Source organism: Neoarius graeffei, chromosome 16 (assembly GCF_027579695.1).
Source record: "Neoarius graeffei isolate fNeoGra1 chromosome 16, fNeoGra1.pri, whole genome shotgun sequence".
NCBI classification, from domain to species: domain Eukaryota; kingdom Metazoa; phylum Chordata; class Actinopteri; order Siluriformes; family Ariidae; genus Neoarius; species Neoarius graeffei.
The window spans coordinates 60508627-60534051 of NC_083584.1; the positions used below are offsets into that span (position 1 = coordinate 60508627).

The following is a 25425-nucleotide window of genomic DNA, read 5'->3' on the forward strand; positions in this document are numbered from 1 at the left end:
CAAATAAAATAAAAAGCATTTATTAAAATTATTAAACCATATTCCATGAGTCACATTTATTCCTACCACATTTTAAATAAACGGACAGCAGATGGCGCAAGTTTATTCATTCTGATTTATTCATATCAAACATAATAAAAGAAATATGCACAATTTATTCCTCACTAAAATTCCAAAATATTATCCAATCCCCCATATGGAAAACAATTACCTGAAATTATCAATTACTCTAATTACCCACAATGGAATTTATATAAATAGAATTTATTGTTATTACTAAAAAAAATCCTGTAAAGCCCCTTCAAAACAACAACAACAACAACAACAACAACACACAAAAAACCCCATCTGCATTCATGAAGGCAAAGGTATGAGCCTGCAATTTCACAGACATTTATTCACGGAACAACATAAACACAAGACATCATGTGTAACGCCACAAAACAACACACACAGTCACTCACAAGCACACACACACACACACACACACACACACACACACACACACACACACACACACACACACACACAGTATGTGTCAGAAAGAGTTTTTATAGATGGTTTTCATTTCTTCTGTGTGTCAAGTGTATTAGAAGCTCTGGGGTCAGACGTACGCTCTGGAGCTACTGCTCTCCGACGGAGCTCCCGTTTTATAGATCTGCTGATTGGCTGATGACTTATACCTGTAACCCCTGACACACACACACACACACACACACACTATTATTATTATTATTATTATTATTATTATTATAGACACATCAATGCTGTAGGATATTAATGTTACATTTCTCATTACTATCATTTAAAGTTGTATATAAATGTTTTCAGAGAACTAAAAATTCCTGCCAGATTTACAAAAGTCACAAGACATCCTAAAAGGCAAAGTTAACAGAGAGCTTATAAAGACAAGATGACAACTAAATAGTGAAAGAGCGCATCATAAACATGGTGAGTGCACTACATTTTCTGATAATGCAGCTCAGCCACTGCAGCGACTCCACTACCACAGACACACACTAACACTTACTCGGTTTATAGGGCGCCATTACTTTTGTCCAAAGAAAGTTTTCCGTGCCTTTGGCAGAAAACAGTTTACAGACTGAATAATGCAGTTTAGCATATAAATGACTATCAGTTCAAAGTGTGTGTGTGATACATACCCTGCAGGTTTGGGTGATCTTGCTCTCTTGAATGATCCACACAGCATGGCTCCTCCCAAAATCACACACACCGCCGCAGCCCAACCCAAATATAGACCAGTACCCAGCTCGGATCTACACACACACACACAGAGTTATATAGACCATGTTTTATATCAAGATTTTCCATCCAGAAGACCGAACTCTGGCCTGTAGCTGATGCTCTCCATTCCTGCCCATTGCCTCTCCTTTTATCATCTCATCTTCCAATCCTGGTCCTTTATTTCATTTCTTCCTCTCCTCCCTTTCCTCCATCTTTCCTCCTGCTTTCTCGTTGCAGCTAAATCACTTACCTTTCATCACCTTAAACAACAGTGAAGAGTTTCCTGGTGTCCATAATCGTGCTCATAAACAGTGTTCAGCTGCTTTTATCACAGCATTATCATCTTCTCTGAACCTTTCACTAAAGCCACTGTGAATAACGGGAAAAGAATCAGCAGTCTGATGCTGTGATGAAGTTACTATTCCCACCATGATGCTGATTATTTTCCGACAGCACCTCCTGAAGTGTTTCATTCCTCTTTTACCACGTACCAAAGTTTAGAATGTTTATCCATTTCTAGTTGCATTTCATGTTGGAAGGTCTGAGAAACAGAATACTTCCAATACTCACATTCATTATAGCAGCTATAATCAGTCGTTCCAACATCAGTTAATAAAAAAAAATGTCCTAAGAGTGTCAATTGTTACAAAGCACTAACACTGGAGACACCTTCCAACATTGTGTGTGTGTGTGTGTGTGTGTGTCTTTGCTCACTTTGTTCCGACGTAAAAGGGGTCGTTGAACTCCTGAACAATGCGTGATGCGTACCATGACACAGCCGTCAGCACACACAAACCTAAAACACACACAAACAGTCTCTCAACATATCACACACACATTATACTCAGTCACAGTGTGTGTGTGTGTGTGTGTGTGTGTGTTACACACCAGACAGTATGAACATCACTCCAGCAGTGAGTGTGAGTCGTCCTTTACTCGTCTCCTTCATGCCACCCAGTTTGGTGCACTTCAGTCCCATGGTGGAGAGGAGGATTGAGGCGAGGCCAAGCAGCAGGGCAATGATCATCAGAGCACGACATGCCTGCACATGGGCTACACACACACACACACACACACACACACACACACACACACACACACACACACACAACATTAACTGTCAGAAATAGGGGTACAGTAGGAGTCCATTTCAGTCCCTCAAGCTACAGTCTACACTAATGGCCCTTTTCCACTACCCTTTTTCAGCTCACTTCAGCTCGCTTCAGCTCACTTCAGCCCGACACGGCTCGCGTTTCGACTACCAAAAAACAGCACGACTCAGCTCGCTTCAGCCCTGCTTAGCCCCTAAAACTCGCACCGTTTTGGAGTGGGGCTGAAGCGAGCCAAAGCGAGCCGAGTGAGGCTGGGGGCGTGAGCAGACACTCCCCTGTGCACTGATTGGTGAGGAGGAGTGTCCTCACATGCCCCGCGAGCGCGCTGGGATCTGTAAACACCGCAAACCTGGAAAGAGAAGAATTACGAATTACGAGAATTTCTGAAGCCTTATGTGCCTCGCCTCATCTATACGCTCTTGCCAGTATCTGTCCGCGTTGTCGGTGACAACAAGCCACAGCACCAAGACCAGCAACACTAACGACTCCATGTCCTCCATGTTTATTGTTTACTATTCGGGTCGTGAGACTACCGCTTAAAAGCTCACTGATGTCACTGTTTGCGCTGCTTAACGACATCACCTGATGTCCACCCACTTTCGCTAACTCCACCCAATGTGTCCACCCACTTCCAGCCAGCACGGTTCAGCGCGGTTGTAGTTGAAATGCAACTCCAACGGCCCCGCTCAGCCTGGCATGGCTCAGCCCGACTCAGCCGCGTTTGTAGTGGAAAAGCGGCATAATATACCCTCTAGGGCTCATTATTGGACCTCAAGGTAACTATGTGTACCTTTTTAGGGCTGTACAAATACGTTCCCAAGTAACATATAAAGGGTACCTTAATTACCTCAGAGAGTACTGATCCAGTCACAGGCCACTGTACCCTTAAAGGTACAATAATGTACTTTATTTTCTGAGAGTGAATTTAAAAGTTTTGAGTGCAAAGTTGAATTCTGGATAAAATGTCATATTTCTATTGCTGTTGAAGTTTCAAGATGTTTCACTATTGCATATACACACCGTATATCCTGTGTGTAAATATTTTGCTAAGATAAAAATTGTTCCGCATTTTACGATTCCAGAGATTGCCGAAGCATGCAAGCAACAATATCACGTGACCACCATTGGGTGTTTGATCTACTTTTAACCAAAACAAGTCAGCATGGGCAAACATGGTGTCAGAAATGGCGAGCTGAGGTGATGTGAGGACCCAAGAGCAGACTCAAAACAGGCAGTGTTCAGAGAAAAACTTCTTTAATGAAGCAGAGGGCAGAGGAACAATAGGGCTCAGGCAAAAATCAGTGGTCAAAGAATGGACCAAGAGGTCAAAAACACAGTGGAGCAGGCAGGCATGGTCAGGGACAAAAACAGGACATTAAAATCTTCACACAAAAAAATGAAGAACACAGGGACAAGGGAAATCCAGGCAGAGGAAGCATAAACACAGTCCAAAAGAACAGGCAGGTACAACAGGGGCAGAAAATTGGACAGGAAACTAGACAAGAAAAAACAAGGAACAATTCAGGCAGGGGGAATCAAGAAGGCACAATATCAAAAGGCTGTAGCAAGGTGAGGAAAGTCTACAGGAGACAGTCTGGCAACTGGAGTGGCTCCAAACAGTTCTTAAAAAGGCCCTGGCTGATGGGAGAGGAGTGGTAGCAGGTGTGGGAGTGCCACTTCAGGGAAAATGGCCTTCAGCAAGGCAAGACTGAATTCCTGGCCTGGATCCGGCATGGGAGTCCCACAAACTCAGGCATGGATGGACCGGAGCGGACTGTGACAGTACCCCCCAACAGGGAACTGGAGACAAGGGGTTTGACTTGGGAGACATGGAAAGTTGGGTGAATACAGCACATGGTTACAGGCAGAGACGGTCTTACAGAGCAGGGATTAATTACCTTGGAAACAGGGAAAGGTCTTATGAACTGGGGAGCCAATTTGTGGGAGACCGTCTTGAGGGGCAGGTGGCAAGTGGAGAGCATTACCCGCTGCCCAACCCGATAGATGGGAGCTGCCGAGTGGTGTTTGTCGGCTTGCTCTTTAAACATCTTGACAGAATGTAGGAGCTTCTTCCTGGTCAATGCCCATGTTCTCCTGCAGCGGCGCACAAACACCTGGGCAGAGGGCATGGCGACTTCTTCTTCTTGGATGGGGAAGAGTGGTATCTGGTAACCCAGAGAGCACTGGAAGGGAGAAAGACCTGTAGCAGATGTGGGTAAGGAGTTGTGAGCGTACTCTATCCAAGGAAGGGTCTTGCTCCAAGAGGCAGCATCCTTGGACACCATGCACCTGAGAGCTACTTCCAGCTCCTGGTTGGCCCATTCCATCTGTCCATTGGTTTGAGGGTGAAAACCTGAAGACAGACTGCAAGAAGCACCAATGAGTTTACAGAAAGCCTTCCAGAATTGGGCAGAGAACTGGGGTCTGCGGTCAGATATGATGTCTGAGGGGAGTTCGTGTAGACGGAAAACATAGAGTATCAGCAATTCAGCGGTCTCCTTGGCAGTGGGAAGCTTGGGCAGAGGGATAAAATGAATAGCTTTAGAAAAACGGTCGACAACAGTGAGGATACAAGTATTGCCACCTGAATTAGGGAGTCCTGTGATGAAATCCAGGGCTATGTGTGACCAGGGCTGGTGGGGAACAGGAAGGGGTCTCAGTAGGCCGGCAGGGAGTCTGTTGCCAGTCTTGTTCCTGGCGCAGATGTCGCAAGCTGCCACAAACTTCTGGATGTCCTCCTTGATGGATGGCCACCGAAAACGTTGTCAGATGAGTGCCAGAGTCCGGGCTGCTCCTGGGTGGCATGCCACTCTGGAACCATGACCCCACTGCAACACCTGTGCCCACACAGAAACAGGAACAAAAAGATGGTTAGGAGGTGCATTACTGGGCCCTGGGTCCTGCTCATGGGCCTTCTGGACCAGGGTTTCCACCTCTAACTGAGCGGCCCCCACCAGGCACCATGGAGGAAGGATGGTCTCAGGGGAGGTCGATTCCTCCTGGAGGGGAGAAAAGATTCTGGACAAGGCATCGGGCTTACCATTCTTAGAGCCTGGGCGGAAGGAAAGTGTGAACTTGAAGCATGAAAAGAAGAGGCCATCAGGCCTGACGAGAATTGAGGCGCTTGGCAGGCCTGAGGTATTCAAGGTTCTTGTGATCTGTCCATACGATGAAGGAAAAGTCTGACCCCTCCAACCAATGTCTCCATTCTTCCAAGGCCAGTTTAATGGCCAACAGTTCCCTATTGCCAACGTCGTAGTTTCTCTCAGAGGGGGAAAGCTGACGAGAGAAGAAGGAGCAAGGATGAAGCTTGTTGTCACTAGCCGATCTTTGGGACAATATGGCCCCGACCCCTGACTCTGAAGCATCAACCTCAACTACAAACTGCCGGGACGGATCTGGAATGGAGAGTATGGGTGCTGACGTGAACCTTCGTTTGAGCTCAGAGAATGCCTTCTCGGCTCCTTCCCCCCAGCTGAAAGGGACCTTGGTGGAAGTTAGAACCGTGAGGGGCCCAGCCACCATACTAAAGTTCTTGATGAATTGCCTGTAGAAATTCACAAACCCAAGAAACCGCTGAAGTTCTCGCTGAGAGGATGGGGTGGGCCAATCAGCAACTGCCTTGAGTTTCAGGGGGTCCATCTGAATCTGTGCGGGGGAGATAATGTAACCCAGAAAGGAGACAGAACTCCTATGGAACTCACATTTCTCGGCCTTCACAAAGAGTTTATTTTCCAGGAGTCGTTGAAGGACCTGCTTGACGTGAATGCGGTGTTAATCAAGGGAGCGGGAAAAAAAATCAATATATCATCCAGATAAACAAAAACAAAAAGGTTAAGGTGGTCCCTCAGGACATCATTAACGAGGGCCTGGAAAACCGCGGGAGCATTAGTCAGGCCAAATGGAACCACGAGATATTCGTAGTGGCCCGTGGGGGTGTTGAACGCCGTCTTTCATTCGTCCCATTCATCCCCTTCCCTGATCCTCACAAGGTGGTGCATTACGCAGGTTTAGCTTGGTGAAAATCTGGGCTCCCTGGAGTAACTCAAATGCCATAGACGTGAGAGGTAGGGGGTAACGGTTCTTGATGGTGATGTCATTTAGCCCACGGTAATCAATGTAAGGGCGCAAGGATTTGTCCTTCTTCTCCACAAAAAAGAATCCTGCCCCTGCAGGAGAAGAAGAGGGATGAATAATTCCAGTTGCTAAGGACTCGGTGATGTATTTATCCATGGCTTGCCTTTCAGAAGGAGAGAGAGACTAAATTCGCCCCTTAGGTGGTGCAGTCCCAGGGAGAAGGTCAATTCCACAGTCATAGGGCCTATGGGGAGGAAGGGAAACAGCTTGAGACTTGCTGAACACAGGTTTTAAGTCATTATGCTCGGGAGGCACGTTAGAGAGGTCAGGATATTTACCAATGGTGGGCTGGAGCAGCTCGGCGTGAGGGAGGGCAGATCTCAGGCATGACGATAAACAGAATTGACTCCATCCTAAAATGGCGTTGTTAGTCCAGTTGACATGGGGGACTCGGGAATGCTCTGTAGGGAAGGCCCGCGGTTGAAGCTCAAGGGTTAGTGAGCATTGAGATAAAAATGATTGGCAGGTACCTGGTTCTCCGTCGTATGGCTGTGGGGCGGGAAGTCTCGGCTCTCTGAAGAGGGCTGGAGCAGGAGCTGGGGGAGTGGTAGGCAGAGGGGGTTGTGTAGGAGCAGACATTACTTGAAGCTGTTGTAGCTGAGTGGCAAGAAGATTGAGAGTGTTAGAGGTGGTGACAAGGTTTTGGTTCACCTGTTGGATGTCCTGCTGGGGGGTCCCAAGGAGAGCTCCCTGTTTTTGCACCGCTGCTCTTAGCTGGGCGAAATCTGCTGGGTCCATGTTGGCCAGACTGTGCTGTCAGGGGTGGCGAGCTGAGGTGAAGTGAGGACCCAAGAGCCGACTCAAAATAAGCAGTGTTCAGAGAAAAACTTCTTTAATGAAGTAGAGGGCAGAGGAACAATAGGGCTCAGGCAAAAATCAGTGGTCAAAGAATGGGCCAAGAGGTCAAAAACACAGTGGAGCAGGCAGGCATGGTCAGGGACAAAAACAGGACAGAAAAATCTTCACAAAAAAATGAAGAACATAGGGACAAGGGAAATCCAGGCAGAGGAAGTGTAAACACAATCCAAAAGAACAGGCAGGTACAACGGGGCAAAAAACTGGACAGAAAACTAGACAAGAAAAAACAAGGAACAATTCAGGCAGGGGGAATCAAGAAGGCACAATATCAAAAGGCTGTAGCAAGGTGAGGAAAGTCTACAGGAGACAGTCTGGCAACTGGAGTAGCTCCAAACAGTTCTTAAAAAGGCCCTGGCTGATGTGAGAGAAGTGGTAGCAGGTGTGGGAGTGCTGCTTCAGGGAAAATGGTCTTCAGCAAGGCAGGACTGAATTCCTGGCCTGGATCCGGCCTGGAGCCAGCATGAGAGTCCCACAAACTCAGGCATGGATGGACCGGACCGGACTGTGACACATGGTGGATTTGGTTCTCTTTCCAGTGGAAAAGAAAAGGAAATCCTGCCTAGTGAGCGCAACTGCAAGATAGAGCAAGGTTAGATGTTGACGTGTCATTTTTCTGGACAGATAACTAAATCATTCTAGCTAGTGCTTAGCTATCTTAGAATGCATGGGCTCGACTCCATGGTAGCGAGTATGGAGTTATTATACACCTAATGTTTTGATCTTACAGAGAAAGAAACGAGTACACAAAAGCAGAAACAGATGATAAGTTTGCATGTCATAATAGTGTGAAAAACATTTTTTACAAAAAAAGTTTCACATTATAACATGATATTGATCCGTTTTCCTTATTCTTTTAAAGATTCTATTAAAATCAAATTTTGAAAAATAAGATTGATTTAATCTAATTCTGGGGCTGTTTGGACCTCATCAGAACATTTCTGAGCAAACCAAAAGTTTTGATTCATTTTTTTTTATACAGCAGTCACAAATAAACTGCTCTACTACAGTCAGTTTCGTCTTGGCCAATCCCCACCCATCAGCCGGGTCTCCCCGAACACCACATGCTTCCTCCAAGACACCAACCAAACCAAGCTCATGCTGCATCACAGGGCAACGTAACACACTTGGAAGAAAGCGCACTCTACCCTCTTCTGCATACATTTGCTTTATACATGCCCATAACTGGTTAGTGTCACTGTTGCCCCTTTTCCACCAAAGCAGTTCCAGGGCTGGTTCGGGGCCAGTGCTTAGTTTGGAACCAGGTTTTCTGTTTCCACTGACAAAGAACTGGCTCTGGGGCCAGAAAAACCGGTTCCAGGCTAGCACCAGCTCTTTGCTGGGCCAGAGGAAAGAACCACTTACGTCAGCGGGGGGGGGGGGGGGGGGGGGGGGGGGGGGGGGGGGGGGGGGGGGGGGGGGGGGGGGGAGTTGTTAAGACCAACAACAATAACAAGACCGCGAAAGATCGCCATTTTTAAGCGACGAGAAGCAGCAGCTGTACAAACACGAAGTCATCCATTATTATTATTGTTGTTGTTGTTGCTGCTGCTTCTTCCGCGTTGTTTTTGCTTCGATATTCGCGCCAAGGTTTATGCAAACGTAGCGACATAACTGATGTATACAGCGACGTAACTGACGTATACAGCGACGTAATGACGTGGCTTCCCTTAGCACCGCGAGCTGTGGAAAAGCAAACTGGTTCTCAGCTGGCTCGCAAGTTGAACGAATTGTGAACCAGCACGTATGTGATTGACAGCAGAATAACATCGATCCCACCATGTCAATTTTTGAATGGCTACGGATGACTATGGGATTCGAACCTGCGATTTAGGGTCAACCTTTTTCTGTTGCGCCACTTGGAAGAAAAAAATAATTGATTTAACAAAGAATTTTTTTCTGCTGTTCAACAATGCTTTGTGTATCTAGTCTTGCACTTCACTGTACTCTTTTCTCTGGTATCTTTACATTTGATATTGCCCTGTTTTCTTCCGAAAGATACTACAACAATTCTAACAGGAACCCTCGGGTTTTTGTGTAAGATTAAAAACACAAATATAGTCCTGTGCAAAAGTCTTAGGCACATGGAAAGAAATGCTGCAGACCAAAAATGGCTTAAAAACAATGAAATGAAATGTTTCAATATAAAAAAAAATACTATAAACAGTAATCAGTAAGCCATAATAAATGAAACAAAGTCAATATTTGGTGTGAGACAACCCTTTGCTTTAAAAAAATAATAATAGTAGTCGTCTCAGGTCCAGTGAGTGCAGTTTTATGCGGAAATGAGCTGTAGGTTTTACTGAGCATCTTACAGAACCAGCCACAGTTCTTCTGGACACTTTGTCACATTTGCGTCTTCATTTTGCACCAAAACCCAGCAGCCTTCATTATGTTTAATTTTTTAATCTGAAAAGTGCTCTCTTATGGAATATGCTGCTCAGATACAATTGTTTTTTCTGTAACATTTAAGTTTCTGCTGGAAAACAAATGTCTGGAACTCTAAAATGTTTTTGTACTGACTCAATAATGTAGAAGTCATAAAATAGAAATCTATAACAAATTTTGTATGAAAAAAATAAGGTGCCTCAGACTTTTGCACAGTACTGTATGTTCACACTTTTTTTTACAAAATGTTTTGAATTAAATATCTGAATCAAAACCAAGCTAATGTTCAGTTTTTAGTAGAAAGTCTATGTAAAATTCAAAGCTACATCCTAAACACTAGAACACATCGAATTTTGCAAACAGGACTTCCTGACAGACCACTAAATCAGGTCGGGACATGAAAATAACACAACAGTATTTCACTAAAAACAAAAATGCAACTGCAAAAGTAATCATTTGAAACAAGCAAAGAAAAAATGTTAATTTGATTTCTGTTAGCTGTTAATAATGTTATTTTTTCATTTGTTTTATAGTCTACTAGGTTATTACTGATGCCTTACTTCCAAACTGTGCACAATCTATAAATTAAGCTATAAAATATATCTAGTATTTCCGATTATAAGAGTACAGTTGAGCAAATATATGATTATTAAAATTATTTCTAGAAAATTAGCTTGTTCTATTGGACAATAGATTTTCTATTTATTCACTATTTATTACATGCCAATAAAATAAGATAATTTCAAACTTGAATTTAGTAAAAATAATGGCTTGAAATAGGTTTAATAATCTTATACTAGGAACTATTAGCTAAATTTGACTGTATTCAAAGCATTTCTGTTTGCTAAGATGTAATTTTAAGGTACGTTAAGCTTAAGTCCATTCTGTTAAAAAATGATTTAGACAGATAAGCAGGGCTGCTAGTTAAGGAAAATAGTTTAGCTAGCTAATATGTCTGCGAAGGTTCTCAGTCATCCAGGTCATCGTAAACTGTAGGAGCTAAAGAAGGCAACTGGACTTGCTTGAAATTTTTGAGGACGTTTCACCTCTCATCCGAAGGGCTTCTGTCTGACTAGTGGGGAGTTCCAGGTATTTATCCTCTAGTGGACTAAAAGCAACCCTAAGGAGAGTCACTCAGTGCGTTTACATGCACATCCAAATCGAGCTGCTGTCGGTAATCGAGCTAAGGGTCCCAGCAGGGGTGCCAGAGAAATCCAGTCCTACATGCACACAAGGAAATCGAGCTATTGTGTGAGGTACATTGTGCACCCGAGCCACAGGTGGCGCTACACGCCCCATCGTGTTGGTACACTTCCGGTTGTCGTCATGAAGAAGAGCTGTTCAAGAGTGTAAACAAAGTTATCAGTTCCGTGTTCACAAGAAGAACGACGACGTTCGTTCTCCTTGTTCCTCCTGACCTCTTCTGCTGCTCGCTACTACTACTGTTGTCATGCCGACCGAGGCTGTTGTGTTTCCCGCTTGTGGTCTTGTCACTCGTCACTTCCGGAAGGGGCAGTGCTGAAGTAAGTAGCTCGACTACGTAGCTCGATAGGGTTTACATGCACTAAGTAGCTCGGCTACAATCGCATAATCTAGGTCGCGTAGCTCGATTACGAGAAATCCAGTTCAGTTCGATTTCAGCCGAGCTAAGGTGCTTCCATGGCATTTAGAACTTCAATTTCAGTCGAGCTACGGCAGGAATTCGATTTTCTCTATGTGCATGTAAATGCACTGATTGAGGCCACATGAGTCGTTGATCCTCTCAGTCATCCTGTAGGTGTTAGGGTCACTGAAGGCCGAGTGTGAACTGTGTTAGCAGCCTAGAGGGTCGTTAGGGTGATCTGTGGATCGTTGTCTCTCTCTGCCATCATGTGAGTCATTGAAGTCAGCTGAATCTTGGTGTGGATGTGTATTCAGTTTTCTGGGAAGTGTGCTAAGGACTGCATTGTAGGTGGCTGATAAATGGTGTCTCAGATCACCTCATCTGTTCAGTGATGGTCATTCCAGGTTGACGAAGATGGCTTCTTTTACTCCTCTTTCAAACCACCTACAATGTGTACATTGCAGTCCTGAAACAAGTGTCCTTTGTTTTATGGCCCTTTTCCACTACCCTTTTTCAGCTCACTTCAGCTCGCTTCAGCTCACTTCAGCCCGACACGGCTCGCGTTTCGACTATCTAAGAACAGCACGACTCAGCTCGCTTCAGCCCTGCTCAGCCCCCAAAACTCGCACAGTTTTGGAGTAGGGCTGAAGCGAGCCAAACCGAGCTGAGTGAGGCTAGGGGCATGAGGAGACACTCCCCTGTGCACTGATTGGTGAGGAGGAGTGTCCTCACATGCCCACACATGCCCCGCGAGCACGCTGGGATCTGTAAACACCGTAAACCCGGAAGAAGGAGAATTACGAGAATTATGAAGCCTCATGCGCCTCGCCTCATCTATACGCTCTTGCCAGTATCTGTTGGCGTTGTCGGTGACAACAAGCCACAGCACCAAGACCAGCAACACTAACGACTCCATGTGCATTGTTTACTATCCGGGTTGTGAGACTACCACTTAAAAGATCACTGATGTCACTGTTTGTGCAGCCTAACGACATCACCTGACGTCCACCCACTTTCGCTAACTCCACCCAATGTGTCCACCCACTTCCAGCCAGCACGGTTCAGCGCGGTTGTAGTCGAAACGCAACTCCAACAGCCCCGCTCAGCTCGACTCAGCCCGACTCAGCACGGCACGGCTCAGCCCAACTCAGCCGCGTTGGTAGTGGAAAAGCGGCAATAGAGTCCTGTCCTGAGGAACTGGCTCTCCTGTGTTGAGCTATGCACCTTGTTTCATTTCCCTAGTGTACAGTGCATTCCTCACTGCATTGAATTGTGTACACTACGTTGTCCTGTTTGTGCCTGAGTATTCTGTCCTTAGGGTGGACCAATTTCTGACTCAGAGCGTTACTGGATCTGATGTGCACAGGGATGTTGTGTTTGTGTCCAGTTGCCTTCTTTAGTTACAGTTTAGTCTACAATTTAGCTACCTAACGTAGAATACATATGGGCATTCTGACTAAATTGCAAATTCAAACACATCATAGGCTACACTTGATTTTTCAAATAAAAAGCAAGTCAACATCCGAAAGTGACCTGAAACACAACTACCAACATTCCTATGCTGCTATTTTATTGTATTGTGCCTATAGATAGCTTGTGGAAAAGGAACAAGATTAAAAGTGTCTTCATTTTGTTCTAACCAGGTTCGGAACGTTGTATTGGGGTTGGAGAGCAAAAATGGAACTCATCTGCTAATGTCTAATCATATGATTAGGTAGAGAAAGAATAGGTTAGTAGTAGCAGAATAGTGTGCATGTGTATGTGTGTGTTACCATCCAGAGCAAGCATGGACTCGAACTCTCTGCAGTTACTGATGCCTGTACTGGCCTCCGCACACGCCTGCCACAGGTTCTCATACTGCCATACGGACGTGATCACGCTGTCCGTGTGCGACGACACGCGCCAGTAGTTATTCGCTAAACTGATGCCGCTCAGCAGCCACCCACCCACACACAACAAGAAGCCCAACAACTCCACTGCCACTGACATGATCGCACACACACTAAAGCAAAACTGTTATAAAGCTGCCTCACACTACAGCACAATGCACTAACAGACCCTGAGTGTAAACAAGAACAAATCCTACAACAGAGCTAACACACACACACACTACAGTTACCGCTAACAGATCCAAATAGCTAACACACTGTCATAGAGAACAACACACTCTAAATAACATGCTAGAACCTCAGCATAAAACAGCGTATTTACAATAAATCCCAAAAGTGTGAACCGTCCGACAGTGTCCTCTCTGTGAACGTGTGAGACAGATTTTACTCAGAAGGGCTATAAACTCATAAACCTGAGACTATCCCACAGTTACCACGACAACAGGTGGGAGGAAAATGACGACGATGACGATGATGCAAGAGGAAATGAATCTAGGTTTCAATCAAGTGTGTTCTCTCAAAGTTTACGGTTTGCCTTATCGGTGTGATCACACAATTCTGAAGAGTGGCACACGTTCCTGGGGATGGAGCTTAGGTTTGTTGGTCAGCCAATCACAAACTTGATCATACATCTCTGAGTATCACTGGTGTTTGTGTGTGTGTGTGTGTGTGTGTGTGTGTGTGTGTGTGTGTGTGTGTGTGTGTGTGTGTGTGTGTGTGTGTCGCACCAGGCAGCCCCAGTGTGGTGGGGTATGTCACACACTGCACCCCTATGCTGTTGGAGCTGCAGCTCTTCCACAGGCCTTCATACTGTGAGCTGCTCTTTATCACTGACTCGGTTTGTGTGTGTACCCGCCACATGGCTGAGTTTGTGCTGCTCGACACCAAACACCAACCGAGAATGGCCAGGACGACGCCCATCACCTCCACCATTACCTCCGCCATCACTGTGAAGAAAGACAGAAACTGAGACAGAGAAATGGAAAGGAGATATTATAAGTTAAACCCAAAAATGAAATCTAGTGAGCCTCTTCTCTAACCACTAGCTTCTAATCTCTGGGAAAATTGGAAACCTAATCACAGCTGCTTAATCTCTATTCCCAATCCCTAATCTGTAATCCCAACCCCTTAATCTCTAATCCCAACCTCTAATCTCAAATCCCAACCTCTTTATTTCTAACCTTAACTCTCAATCTTTAATTACAAATCCTAATCTCTAATCCCAACTCTTAATCTCTAATCCTAAACCTAGCCCCTGTAACCTAATCTGCAAAACCAAGAGCTACACGTTACTCGAAGCTTCCATTACATGAAGAAGCAAACATATAAAATTGTGTAAATATTCTTATTTCATCAAACTATTCTTTTAATCCAAAATCATAACCTCAACCCATAAACCTTTACTCCTAAACCTAGACCAAGGATGGAGTTAATGCTGTGTCAAAAACAAAAACAAAAAATGGGCTAATGCTAAAATATATTACTCATGGATTAATGAATTTCTCTAGAATTCCATTATGTGCTGCTTATTATTAAATACCACCAGAACCCAATGATTAACATCTGAGTAAAATTACATTAGTGATCAGCAACCATTAGAAAAAAGATATTCCATTAAACTACCATCAGAGATCATGAGGAAAACATTAGAAGTCTCAGGGAAATTAAACATGGGAAGCCATTTTGAATTGATCTCATCTCATCTCATCTCATTATCTCTAGCCGCTTTATCCTTCTACAGGGTCGCAGGCAAGCTGGAGCCTATCCCAGCTGACTATGGGCGAAAGGCGGGGTACACCCTGGACAAGTCGCCAGGTCATCACAGGGCTGACATATAGACACAAACAACCATTCACACTCACATTCACACCTACGGTCAATTTAGAGTCACCAGTTAACCTAACCTGCATGTCTTTGGACTGTGGGGGAAACCGGAGCACCCGGAGGAAACCCACGCGGACACGGGGAGAACATGCAAACTCCACACAGAAAGGCCCTCGCCGGCCCCGGGGCTCGAACCCAGGACCTTCTTGCTGTGAGGCGACAGCGCTAACCACTACACCACCGTGCCGCCCCATTTTGAATTGATCTAAATGCTAATTCTGAGGAAAGAAGGGTTTTAATGGTGACGGGTATAACAGAGACGAGATGCTAATGCTAACTCAGGAACGAGAGATAGGCTAGAAACATGAACAGTTCTATTGTTAATACAATTAAGCACAGAAAAAAGCTAATGCTAAAGAAGTCTAGTGCTTAAATGGTTTAAGTTAAACATCAATTGTATTTCCCATGTTTCATAAGTAAAACTTAAATTTACTCTTATTCGGTGAGTATATCTTTATTCAACCTTTATTTAGTAAATTTTGTAACATGTACAGACAAAAACACCTTCATACATCACAGGAAGATAGATTTAATCCAGTAAAATATCAGCAATATAATCAGACAACACAGTAAAGGTGACGACATTCGTCTGATCACTTTTGTGGTGTAATTCTTAAATTTACCTGCTCTGTGAGTCTCCTGAGTGTTTAACGGTCTGTGATTCTGTCTCACTGACTCGAGTCATGGAAGTCACTGTGTTAATATTGGCTTTGGGTCAGTGACCCCAAAAACAGAGCAGCTAAACACAGTGGCAGTGGATTTTGTTCATAAGGATAGATGTGTGCAGGAAATTATTAGCCCATCACAACAAACGTGAATTCTTAAATGGTAACTCCTGACACTGAACCTCTAAAACTAACTCTTAACCTCTGATCCCTGGTCTCCTGGACACTACTTTCTAGCCTTCTTACTGTCAAACCCTAATTCATAAATCCCAATCTCCAACTTCTACACTCTGCTAAATCACTGCTAAACCCCTGTCCTAAATCCCAGGCTCCAACACAGAGACTTCCAGTGTTAATACCTAATTTCCAAGTTATAAATCGAAATTCTCAAATGTAAATGACTAACTTCTAATCCATGAATTTTAATCCCCAAACATTAATTCCTAAACCTAAATTCTAAACCCTGCCCCTGAAACCTTGAACTCTACATTTTAATTGCTAAAATTTAAAAGCTAATCCCCAAGATTAACTCCTTAATTCTCAACCCAAAATCCTAACCCTGGCTTCAACACTTAAAATTCCAAATCCTAATCCTCAACCTTAACTCCTAAACCCCAACTCTTAATCCTAACATTCACTCCTAACGACACCCTAAATCTTAATCACTAACCCTATTTTCTAAATCCTATTCCTTAACATCACACATCACATCACATCACATTATCTCTAGCCGCTTTATCCTTCTACAGGGTCGCAGGCAAGCTGGAGCCTATCCCAGCTGACTACGGGCGAAAGGCGGGGTACACCCTGGACAAGTCGCCAGGTCATCACAGGGCTGACACATAGACACAGACAACCATTCACACTCACATTCACACCTACGGTCAATTTAGAGTCACCAGTTAACCTAACCTGCATGTCTTTGGACTGTGGGGGAAACCGGAGCACCCGGAGAAAACCCACGCGGACACGGGGAGAACATGCAAACTCCGCACAGAAAGGCCCTCGCCGGCCATGGGGCTCGAACCCAGGACCTTCTTGCTGTGAGGCAACAGCGCTAACCACTACACCACCGTGCCGCCCCTATTCCTTAACATTAACTTTTAAACTCTTAAACCCTAAATCCTAACCCTGGCATGAACTTCTAAACCATAAATTACAACTCCAACATTAATTCCTAAATCCTAAATCCAAATTCAAATCCTTAATTTCTAAACTTCCAAACTCTAACTCCTAATCCCCTCCTAACTCTTAAAATTTGAGTGCTAATTCCCCCACATCACTCCCAAAACTGAACCCTAAGGTAATCCCCAACATTAACTTTTAACTCCTGACCCATACATTAATGTATGGGTGAGGGATCAACATTAACTTTTAATGTTTAACCCATAAATCTTAATCCCCAACATTAACATTTAACTCCTAACTCTTAAATCTCAATCCCCAACATTAACTTTTAACTCCTGACCCATAAATCAGAATCCCCAACATTAACTTTAAACTCCTAACTCTTAAATCTTATTGCCCAACATTAACTTTTAAATCCTGACCCTTAAATCTTATTCCCCAACATTAACTTTTAACTCTTGACCCTTAAATCTTATTCCCCAACATTAACTTTGAACTCCTGACCCTGAAATCTTATTCCTCAACATTAACTTTTAACTCCTGACCCGTAAATCTTATTCCTCAACATGAACTTTTAACTCCTGACCCTTAAATCTTGAACTCCAACATTAACTTTTAACTCCTGACCCATAAATCTTATTCCTCAACATGAACTTTTAACTCCTGACCCTTAAATCTTGAACTCCAACATTAACTTTTAACTCCTGACCCATAAATCAGAATCCACAACATTAACTTTAAACTCCTAACTCTTAAATCTTATTGCCCAACATTAACTTTTAAATCCTGACCCTTAAATCTTATTCCCCAACATTAACTTTTAACTCTTGACCCTTAAATCTTATTCCCCAACATTAACTTTGAACTCCCAACCCTGAAATCTTATTCCTCAACATTAACTTTTAACTCCTGACCCGTAAATCTTATTCCTCAACATGAACTTTTAACTCCTGACCCTTAAATCCTAATCCCCAACTGGTGTTTTTGTTACAAAGAGGAAGTTTTGATTGAACATTAAATAAAAATATGAAGTAGCAAACAATGTGTCAGATTGTTCTCTTATTCCTAACATTATCATTTGTTTCTTGGGAGAATGTAGTGGTTTATTATGCTGTGTTATATCACACTGAAGATGTAAAGATAGAAAGGAGTGCTTGAGGATGGCGTGTGTGTGGACTGTGTGTGTGTCATCATGGTCAATCATTTACATTTAACTGGGATCAAAGTTCTTCAACTGAAACTGCAGCTACTGAATAATACAGGATTACACACACTTCACAGTGGACTTTACAGTATCATGCAACACTGCTGGTTTCAGTTACAGTTATAGTTTCTAATAATGGTATAAACATATAGTTCAGTAATGTCACATACAAGTATATATACAAATAATTATTTGTATGTATAATAAATACACACATATATATATATATATATATATATGGGCAGCACGGGGGTGTAGTGGTTAGCGCTGTCGCCTCACAGCAAGAAGGTCCGGGTTCGAGCCCCGTGGCCGGCGAGGGCCTTGAATGTGAGTGTGAATGGTTGTCTGTGTCTATGTGTCAGCCCTGTGATGACCTGGCAACTTGTCCAGGGTGTACCCCACCTTTTGCCCGTAGTCAGCTGGGATAGGCTCCAGCTTGCCTGCGACCCTGTAGAACAGGATAAAGCGGCTACAGATAATGGATATATATATATATATATATATATGAAATTTGCAAGTTTTGAATATTAATTTTTAGGAAATATATCAAGCTGGGCGGCATGGTGGTGTAGTGGTTAGCGCTGTCACCTCACAGCAAGAATGTCCGGGTTCGAGCCCCGTGGCTGGTGAGGGCCTTTCTGTGTGGAGTTTGCATGTTCTCCCCGTGTCCGCGTGGGTTTTCTCCGGGTGCTCCGGTTTCCCCCACAGTCCAAAGACATGCAGGTTAGGTTAACTGGTGACTCTAAATTGAGCGTAGGTGTGAAGTGAGTGTGAATGGTTGTCTGTGTCTATGTGTCAGCCCTGTGATGACCTGGCGACTTGTCCAGGGTGTACCCCGCCTTTCGCCCGTAGTCAGCTGGGATAGGCTCCAGCTTGCCTGCGACCCTGTAGAAGGATAAAGCGGCTAGAGATAATGAGATGAGATGAGATATATCAAGCTTCCCAATGAGATGAGATTCCATTTGGAGAGATTTAAAAATGTAATCTGAAAAATTAAAATGACATTTACTTAAGGTGTAGTCAAAATTATGAAGAAAACAAAGTGTTTATGTCCAAATAATTGATTATTTTATGTTAAACATTGGATAAGTGTGAAAATTACTGTAAAAGTTAAAGATTTTGAACCATTTTCTTCTGTGTTATCTGGCTTAAATAACTTTTAAAAAATGAACTGCAGATTGACTGTAAACTAATAAAACTAAAAATTCTGAAAAATGTCTAAATTTGTAAATCAACTTGCCAAAACTTGTGTTAAATCTTGTGTATGTTTAACACTCAAACATGAATTAACTAGAATCAAGAAGTGTCACAAAAATGGATTGTATTCTAAAGTCAGATTAATTTTATATCAACGCTTTTGTTCTAATATCTTATGCTGTTATGATTGATCTGCCTTTAGTCTCTGCAGTGCCTTCCAATAAGTCACTTCTTGTAGATACCTCAGGGTTTTCAATAATTCCAAAGATTTATTCCATTGAATGTTTTAAAGTAAATCTGGTAAAAATAAAAACCTTTCACGACTGATAACAAAGAAAAGATATGTATGTTTAAACTGGGGTATAAATCAGTGGTGGAAAATGATCAAATCAATCAGTAATATCCAATCAAATGAAAAATCATATGCCTGCTGGCATCTCAAAACCTTCCAAACATTTCAGACTAAGTCCTCCTGTCCTAAATCAGTTCCTGTGTTTTCACCAAACTTTTCTAATTAGCGCAGGTGAATCATTTAACCCTTTGTGTGCCACTCCAAGGGTACAAGGTTATCTTGTTGCCAGCAGGTGTCATTAAAGAAACTTAAAATCATAAATGGCTCCTACAGTCCCTAACACAGAAAGAAACCCAGGACCAGTCATAAAGGGCCAAGGCCAAAAGGAGAAAGAGAAACCAGTTGGATCTCGCCTTCTGACACTTTCCAAAGAGATCAACGGTCTGGTGAAGCGAGCTTGTGCAACCACGACCGTGAATCATCCTGAAACCAGCGGCTCAGAGATGGAGATTTCCGACCCTACAAGCTGCTCACCTTAGCGTACTCTCAGAGAACAGTTGCTTCATCATGAAGCTAGAAACAATCCGAGTATATGAAATTCTGAGAAGTCGGTCTCTGATGGACCAGTTCTGGTCTTTAATCGTACACTTAGGGTGCTTGCTTTCAACTATAAACTATCCAATAAACCTGTATCTTTTCAGGATGTCGATAGATCTCTGATTATAAGCTAGGATGGTTTCAAGAGATAGAACCTTCACTGCACAGTTAATCTGTCAAACCTGGTACCTGGTACCATGAGGCTGAGATCAAGTTTGGATTAAAACCCTTTCGCATGATAACAGCTCATTCACAGGGATTTGTAGGATGAGGATGTTCTACATCATCTAACACTAAGAATAAATGAATAAAAATGTCGTATTTAGCAACAACAACAAAAACATCACAGAGGCGGTGGCAGGAAGTTTTGGATGGGGGGGGCGATGTGTCGCGTGCCAAAGGTGCACCAAATGTAGGGGGGTCTGGGGGCATGCTCTCCTGGGAAATTTTTGAATTTTTAACCCTCTAAAACACTATTTCCCACATTTTGAGAGGCAAATTTTGGAGGAGTAAAGCTAAGTTTAATGTCTCTATTAGAGTACATTTTTTCCATGTAATTTTTCTGTATGAAACAGAACCAATGATACTATAACGTAATTACATCTACTTAGTATCATTGAGGGGATAACACCCTCTTACCATGGGTTGCTGTCAACACGTATCATGACGAAACTTCACACAGTGCTAGTCAAATATTTCAATGATTGGGTCAAATAGCCTTGGATAATTTGAATAAACACGTAATAATACCTAAAAACCGATTACATCTCTCGGCAATCCTGTTTTGACCGAGGAATAAGCCTGTGAAAGTAATATTCCCGATCCTTCAAGGACCGCTGTCAGCTCCCGGGAAATCCAACTGACTGGTAATGACCGGTCGTGACCCCAGATTGGGTGCGAATGAATTTTTTTTTGTTAGTTGCATATTTTTCAAATCAAAACTGTGTGATATTGGTGTATTGAAGCATGTATGAATGGCATTTGGGGCTTTATTGGTAAATTGGAAAAACTACATTCCCTTAGTTTTCTCCTGGATCTGACCCCCGCGTGCACACAAAAACAAAACACGAGAAAATTTGTCCTCAATGTCCTCGTTGAATTAAAGCGCTAATAGATTTATATACCTGCTCAGCTACGTGGTATAAAGCAAGAGGACAAATATCTGTCTTTCCTTTAGTCTTCATGCAAGTAAACAGTGATTCATTTCTCGGTTTGCGAAAATTGACTTGGGATGTTAAAAAAAAATTTATACTGAAAACTTACCTTGTTGGGGTGGCACGGTGGTGTAGTGGTTAGCACTGTCACCTCACAGCAAGAAGGTCCGGGTTTGAGCCCCGTGGCCGGCGAGGGCCTTTCTGTGCGGAGTTTGCATGTTCTCCCCGTGTCCGCGTGGGTTTCCTCCGGGTGCTCCGGTTTCCCCCACAGTCCAAAGACATGCAGGTTAGGTTAATTGGTGGCTTTAAATTGACTGTGAGTGTGAATGGTTGTCTGTGTCTATGTGTCAGCCCTGTGATGACCTGGCGACTTGTCCAGGGTGTACCCTGCCTCCCACCCATAGTCAGCTGGGATAGGCTCCAGCTTGCCTACGACCCTATAGAACAGGATAAGCGGCTACAGATGATGGATGGATGGAACTTACAACCCCGATTCCAAAAAAGTTGGGACAAAGTACAAATTGTAAATAAAAAGGGAATGCAATGATGTGGAAGTTTCAAAATTCCATATTTTATTCAGAATAGAACATAGATGGCATATCAAATGTTTAAACTGAGAAAATGTATCATTTAAAGAGAAAAATTAGGTGATTTTAAATTTCATGACAACAACGCATCTCAAAAAAGTTGGGACAAGACCATGTTTACCACTGTGAGACATCCCCTTTTCTCTTTACAACAGTTTGTAAACGTCTGGGGACTGAGGAGACAAGTTGCTCAAGTTTAGAGATAGGAATGTTAACCCATTCTTGTCTAATGTAGGATTCTAGTTGCTCAACTGTCTTAGGTCTTTTTTGTCGTATCTTCCGTTTTACGATGCGCCAAATGTTTTCTATGGGTGAAAGATCTGTACTGCAGGCTGGCCAGTTCAGTACCCGGACCCTTCTTCTACGCAGCCATGATGCTGTAATTGATGCAGTATGTGGTTTGGCATTGTCATGTTGGAAAATGCAAGGTCTTCCCTGAAAGAGACGTCGTCTGGATGGGAGCATATGTTGCTCTAGAACATGGATATACAGTTAGGTCCATAAATATTTGGACAGAGGCAACATTTTTCGAATTTTGGTTCTGTACATTACCACAATGAATTTTGAACAAAACAATTCAGATGCAGTTGAAGTTCAGACTTTCAGCTTTAATTCAGTGGGTTGAACAAAATGATTGCATAAAAATGTGAGGAACTAAAGCATTTTTTAAACACAATCCCTTCATTTCAGGGGCTCAAAAGTAATTGGACAAATTAAATAATTGTAAATAAAATGTTCATTTCTAATACTTGGTTGAAAACCCTTTGTTGGCAATGACTGCCTGAAGTCTTGAACTCATGGACATCACCAGACGCTGTGTTTCCTCCTTTTTAATGCTCTGCCAGGCCTTTACTGCAGCGGTTTTCAGTTGCTGTTTGTTTGTGGGCCTTTCTGTCTGAAGTTTTGTCTTTAACAAGTGAAATGTATGCTCAATTGGGTTGAGATTAGGTGACTGACTTGGCCATTCAAGAATATTCCACTTCTTTGCTTGAATAAACTCCTGGGTTGCTTTGGCTTTATGTTTTGGGTCATTGTCCATCTGTATTATGAAACGCCGATTATTATTTGGCTGGATTTGAGCACACAGTATGTCTCTGAATACCTCAGAATTCATCCGGCTGCTTCTGTCCTGTGTCACATCATCAATAAACACTAGTGACCCAGTGCCACTAGCAGCCATGCATGCCCAAGCCATCACACTGCCTCCGCCATGTTTTACAGATGATGTGGTATGCTTTGGATCATGAGCTGTACCACGCCTTCACCATACCTTTTTCTTTCCATCATTCTAGTAGAGGTTGATCTTGGTTTCATCTGTCCAAAGAATGTTCTTCCAGAACTGTGCTGGCTTTTTTAGATGTTTTTTAGCAAAGTCCAATCTAGCCTTTTTATTCTTGAGGCTTATGAGTGGCTTGCATCATGCCGTGAACCCTCTGTATTTACTTTCATGCAGTCTTCTCTTAATGGTAGATTTGGATATTGATATGCCTACCTCCTGGAGAGTGTTGTTCACTTGGTTGGCTGTTGTGAAGGAGTTTCTCTTCACCATGGAAATTATTCTGCGATCATCCACTACTGTTGTCTTCTGTGAGTGTCCAGGTCTTTTTGCATTGATGAGTTCACCAGTGCTTTCTTTCTTTCTCAGGATGTACCCAACTGTAGATTTTGCCACTCCTAATAGTGTAGCAATTTCTCGGATGGGTTTTTTCTGTTTTCGCAGCTTAAGGATGGCTTGTTTCACCTGCATGGAGAGCTCCTTTGACCGCATGTTTTCTTCACAGCAAAGTCTTCCAAATGCAAGCACCACACTTCAAATCAACTCCAGGCCTTTTATCTGCTTAATTGAGAATGACATAACGAAGGAATTGCCCACACCTGCCCATGAAATAGCCTTTGAGTCAATTGTCCAATTACTTTTGGTCCCTTTAAAAACAGGGTGGCACATGTTAAGGAGCTGAAACTCCTAAACCCTTCATCCAATTTTAATGTGGATACCCTCAAATGAAAGCTGAAAGTCTGGACTTTATGTCCATGTCCATTATATAACTATAACTTGAATATGTTTCAGTAAACAGGTAAAAAAACAAAATTTGTGTCAGTGTCCAAATATATATGGACCTAACTGTACCTTTCAGCATAGATGGTGTCTTTCCAGATGTGTAAGTTGCCCATGCCACATGCACTAATGCAACCCCATACCATCAGAGATGCAGGCTTCTGAACTGAGCGCTGATAACAACTTGGGTCGTCCTTCTCCTCTTTAGTCCGAATGACACGGCGTCCCTGATTTCCATAAAGAACTTCAAATTTTGATTTGTCTGACCACAGAACAGTTTTCCACTCTGCCACAGTCCATTTTAAATGAGCCTTGGCCCAGAGAAGACGTCTGCGCTTCTGGATCATGTTTAGATACGGCTTCTTCTTTGAACTATAGAGTTTAGCTGGCAACGGCGGATGGCACGGTGAATTGTGTTCACAGATAATGTTCTCTGGAAATATTCCTGAGCCCATTTTGTGATTTCCAATACAGAAGCATGCCTGTATGTGATGCAGTGCCGTCTAAGGGCCCAAAGATCACGGGCACCCAGTATGGTTTTCCGGCCTTGACCCTTACGCACAGAGATTCTTCCAGATTCTCTGAATCTTTTGATGATATTATGCACTGTAGATGATGATATGTTCAAACTCTTTGCAATTTTACACTGTCGGACTCCTTTCTGATATTGCTCCACTATTTGTCGGCGCAGAATTAGGGGGATTGGTGATCCTCTTCCCATCTTTACTTCTGAGAGCCGCTGCCACTCCAAGATGCTCTTTTTATACCCAGTCATGTTAATGACCTATTGCCAGTTGACCTAATGAGTAGCAATTTGGTCCTCCAGCTGTTCCTTTTTTGTACCTTTAACTTTTCCAGCCTCTTATTGCCCCTGTCCCAACTTTTTTGAGATGTGTTGCTGTCATGAAATTTCAAATGAGCCAATATTTGGCATGAAATTTCAAAATGTCTCACGTTCGACATTTGATATGTTGTCTATGTTCTATTGTGAATACAATATCAGTTTTTGAGATTTGTAAATTATTGCATTCCGTTTTTATTTACAATTTGTACTTTGTCCCAACTTTTTTGGAATCGGGGTTGTACAATTTGTACTTTGTCCCAACTTTTTTGGAATCGGGGTTGTACCTCGTTATTATTAAGCAACTTAGGTGCCTTTGTCGAGCCCAAAAAGTTTGCAATGGATATTTGTCTGAAACTCCTCTTCATACCGATTTTTAGTGAGTGATCAGGGCAGCAAGCGAATTCATGGAGATCTAGAGCAGCATCAAGTTTTTGGGCACCCAAAACTGCTTGTACGCCTCGTGAACGCTATCTAGCCACGAGTTATCAGTCAGATACAAATGTAGCAACACTGTCATAGCCTTGCTGTCACAGGGTCCCTGCTTTGGCGCAAGTACCCAAGGAGACCAGACATGTCTAGACAGTTGCC

General features: G+C 43.1%; 1 protein-coding gene across 2 annotated transcripts; it reads right to left on the reverse strand.

Moving 5' to 3' along the window:
• Positions 1-239: 239 nt before the first annotated feature.
• cldn15lb (claudin 15-like b) lies at positions 240-14174 on the reverse strand. Of its 2 annotated transcripts, none has more exons than XM_060942189.1 (5): positions 13958-14174; positions 2134-2298; positions 1960-2041; positions 1164-1277; positions 240-692 (listed from the first exon to the last, which is right to left on the reverse strand). In XM_060942189.1, exons 1-5 carry the CDS (start codon positions 14172-14174, stop codon positions 605-607), a joined length of 666 nt encoding a protein of 221 aa, XP_060798172.1. In that variant the 3' UTR covers positions 240-604. The 2 variants fall into 2 exon arrangements, with proteins under 2 accessions (XP_060798172.1, XP_060798171.1); XM_060942188.1 differs by lacking the exon at positions 13958-14174 and adding an exon at positions 13113-13579.
• Positions 14175-25425: the final 11251 nt, after the last annotated feature.

What these genes read in the sequence shown, in the direction of transcription:
- cldn15lb (XM_060942189.1), bottom strand. Translation starts at nt 14,174, where the DNA reads ATGGCGGAGGTAATGGTGGAGGTGATGGGCGTCGTCCTGGCCATTCTC. An exon ending in CACCACACTGGGGCTGCCTG is followed by an intron (nt 2,299 to 13,957) that starts GTGCGACACACA and finishes GTGTGTGTGTAG; the next exon opens with CCCATGTGCAGGCATGTCGT. An exon ending in CCCTTTTACGTCGGAACAAA is followed by an intron (nt 1,278 to 1,959) that starts GTGAGCAAAGAC and finishes GTGTGTGTGTAG; the next exon opens with ATCCGAGCTGGGTACTGGTC.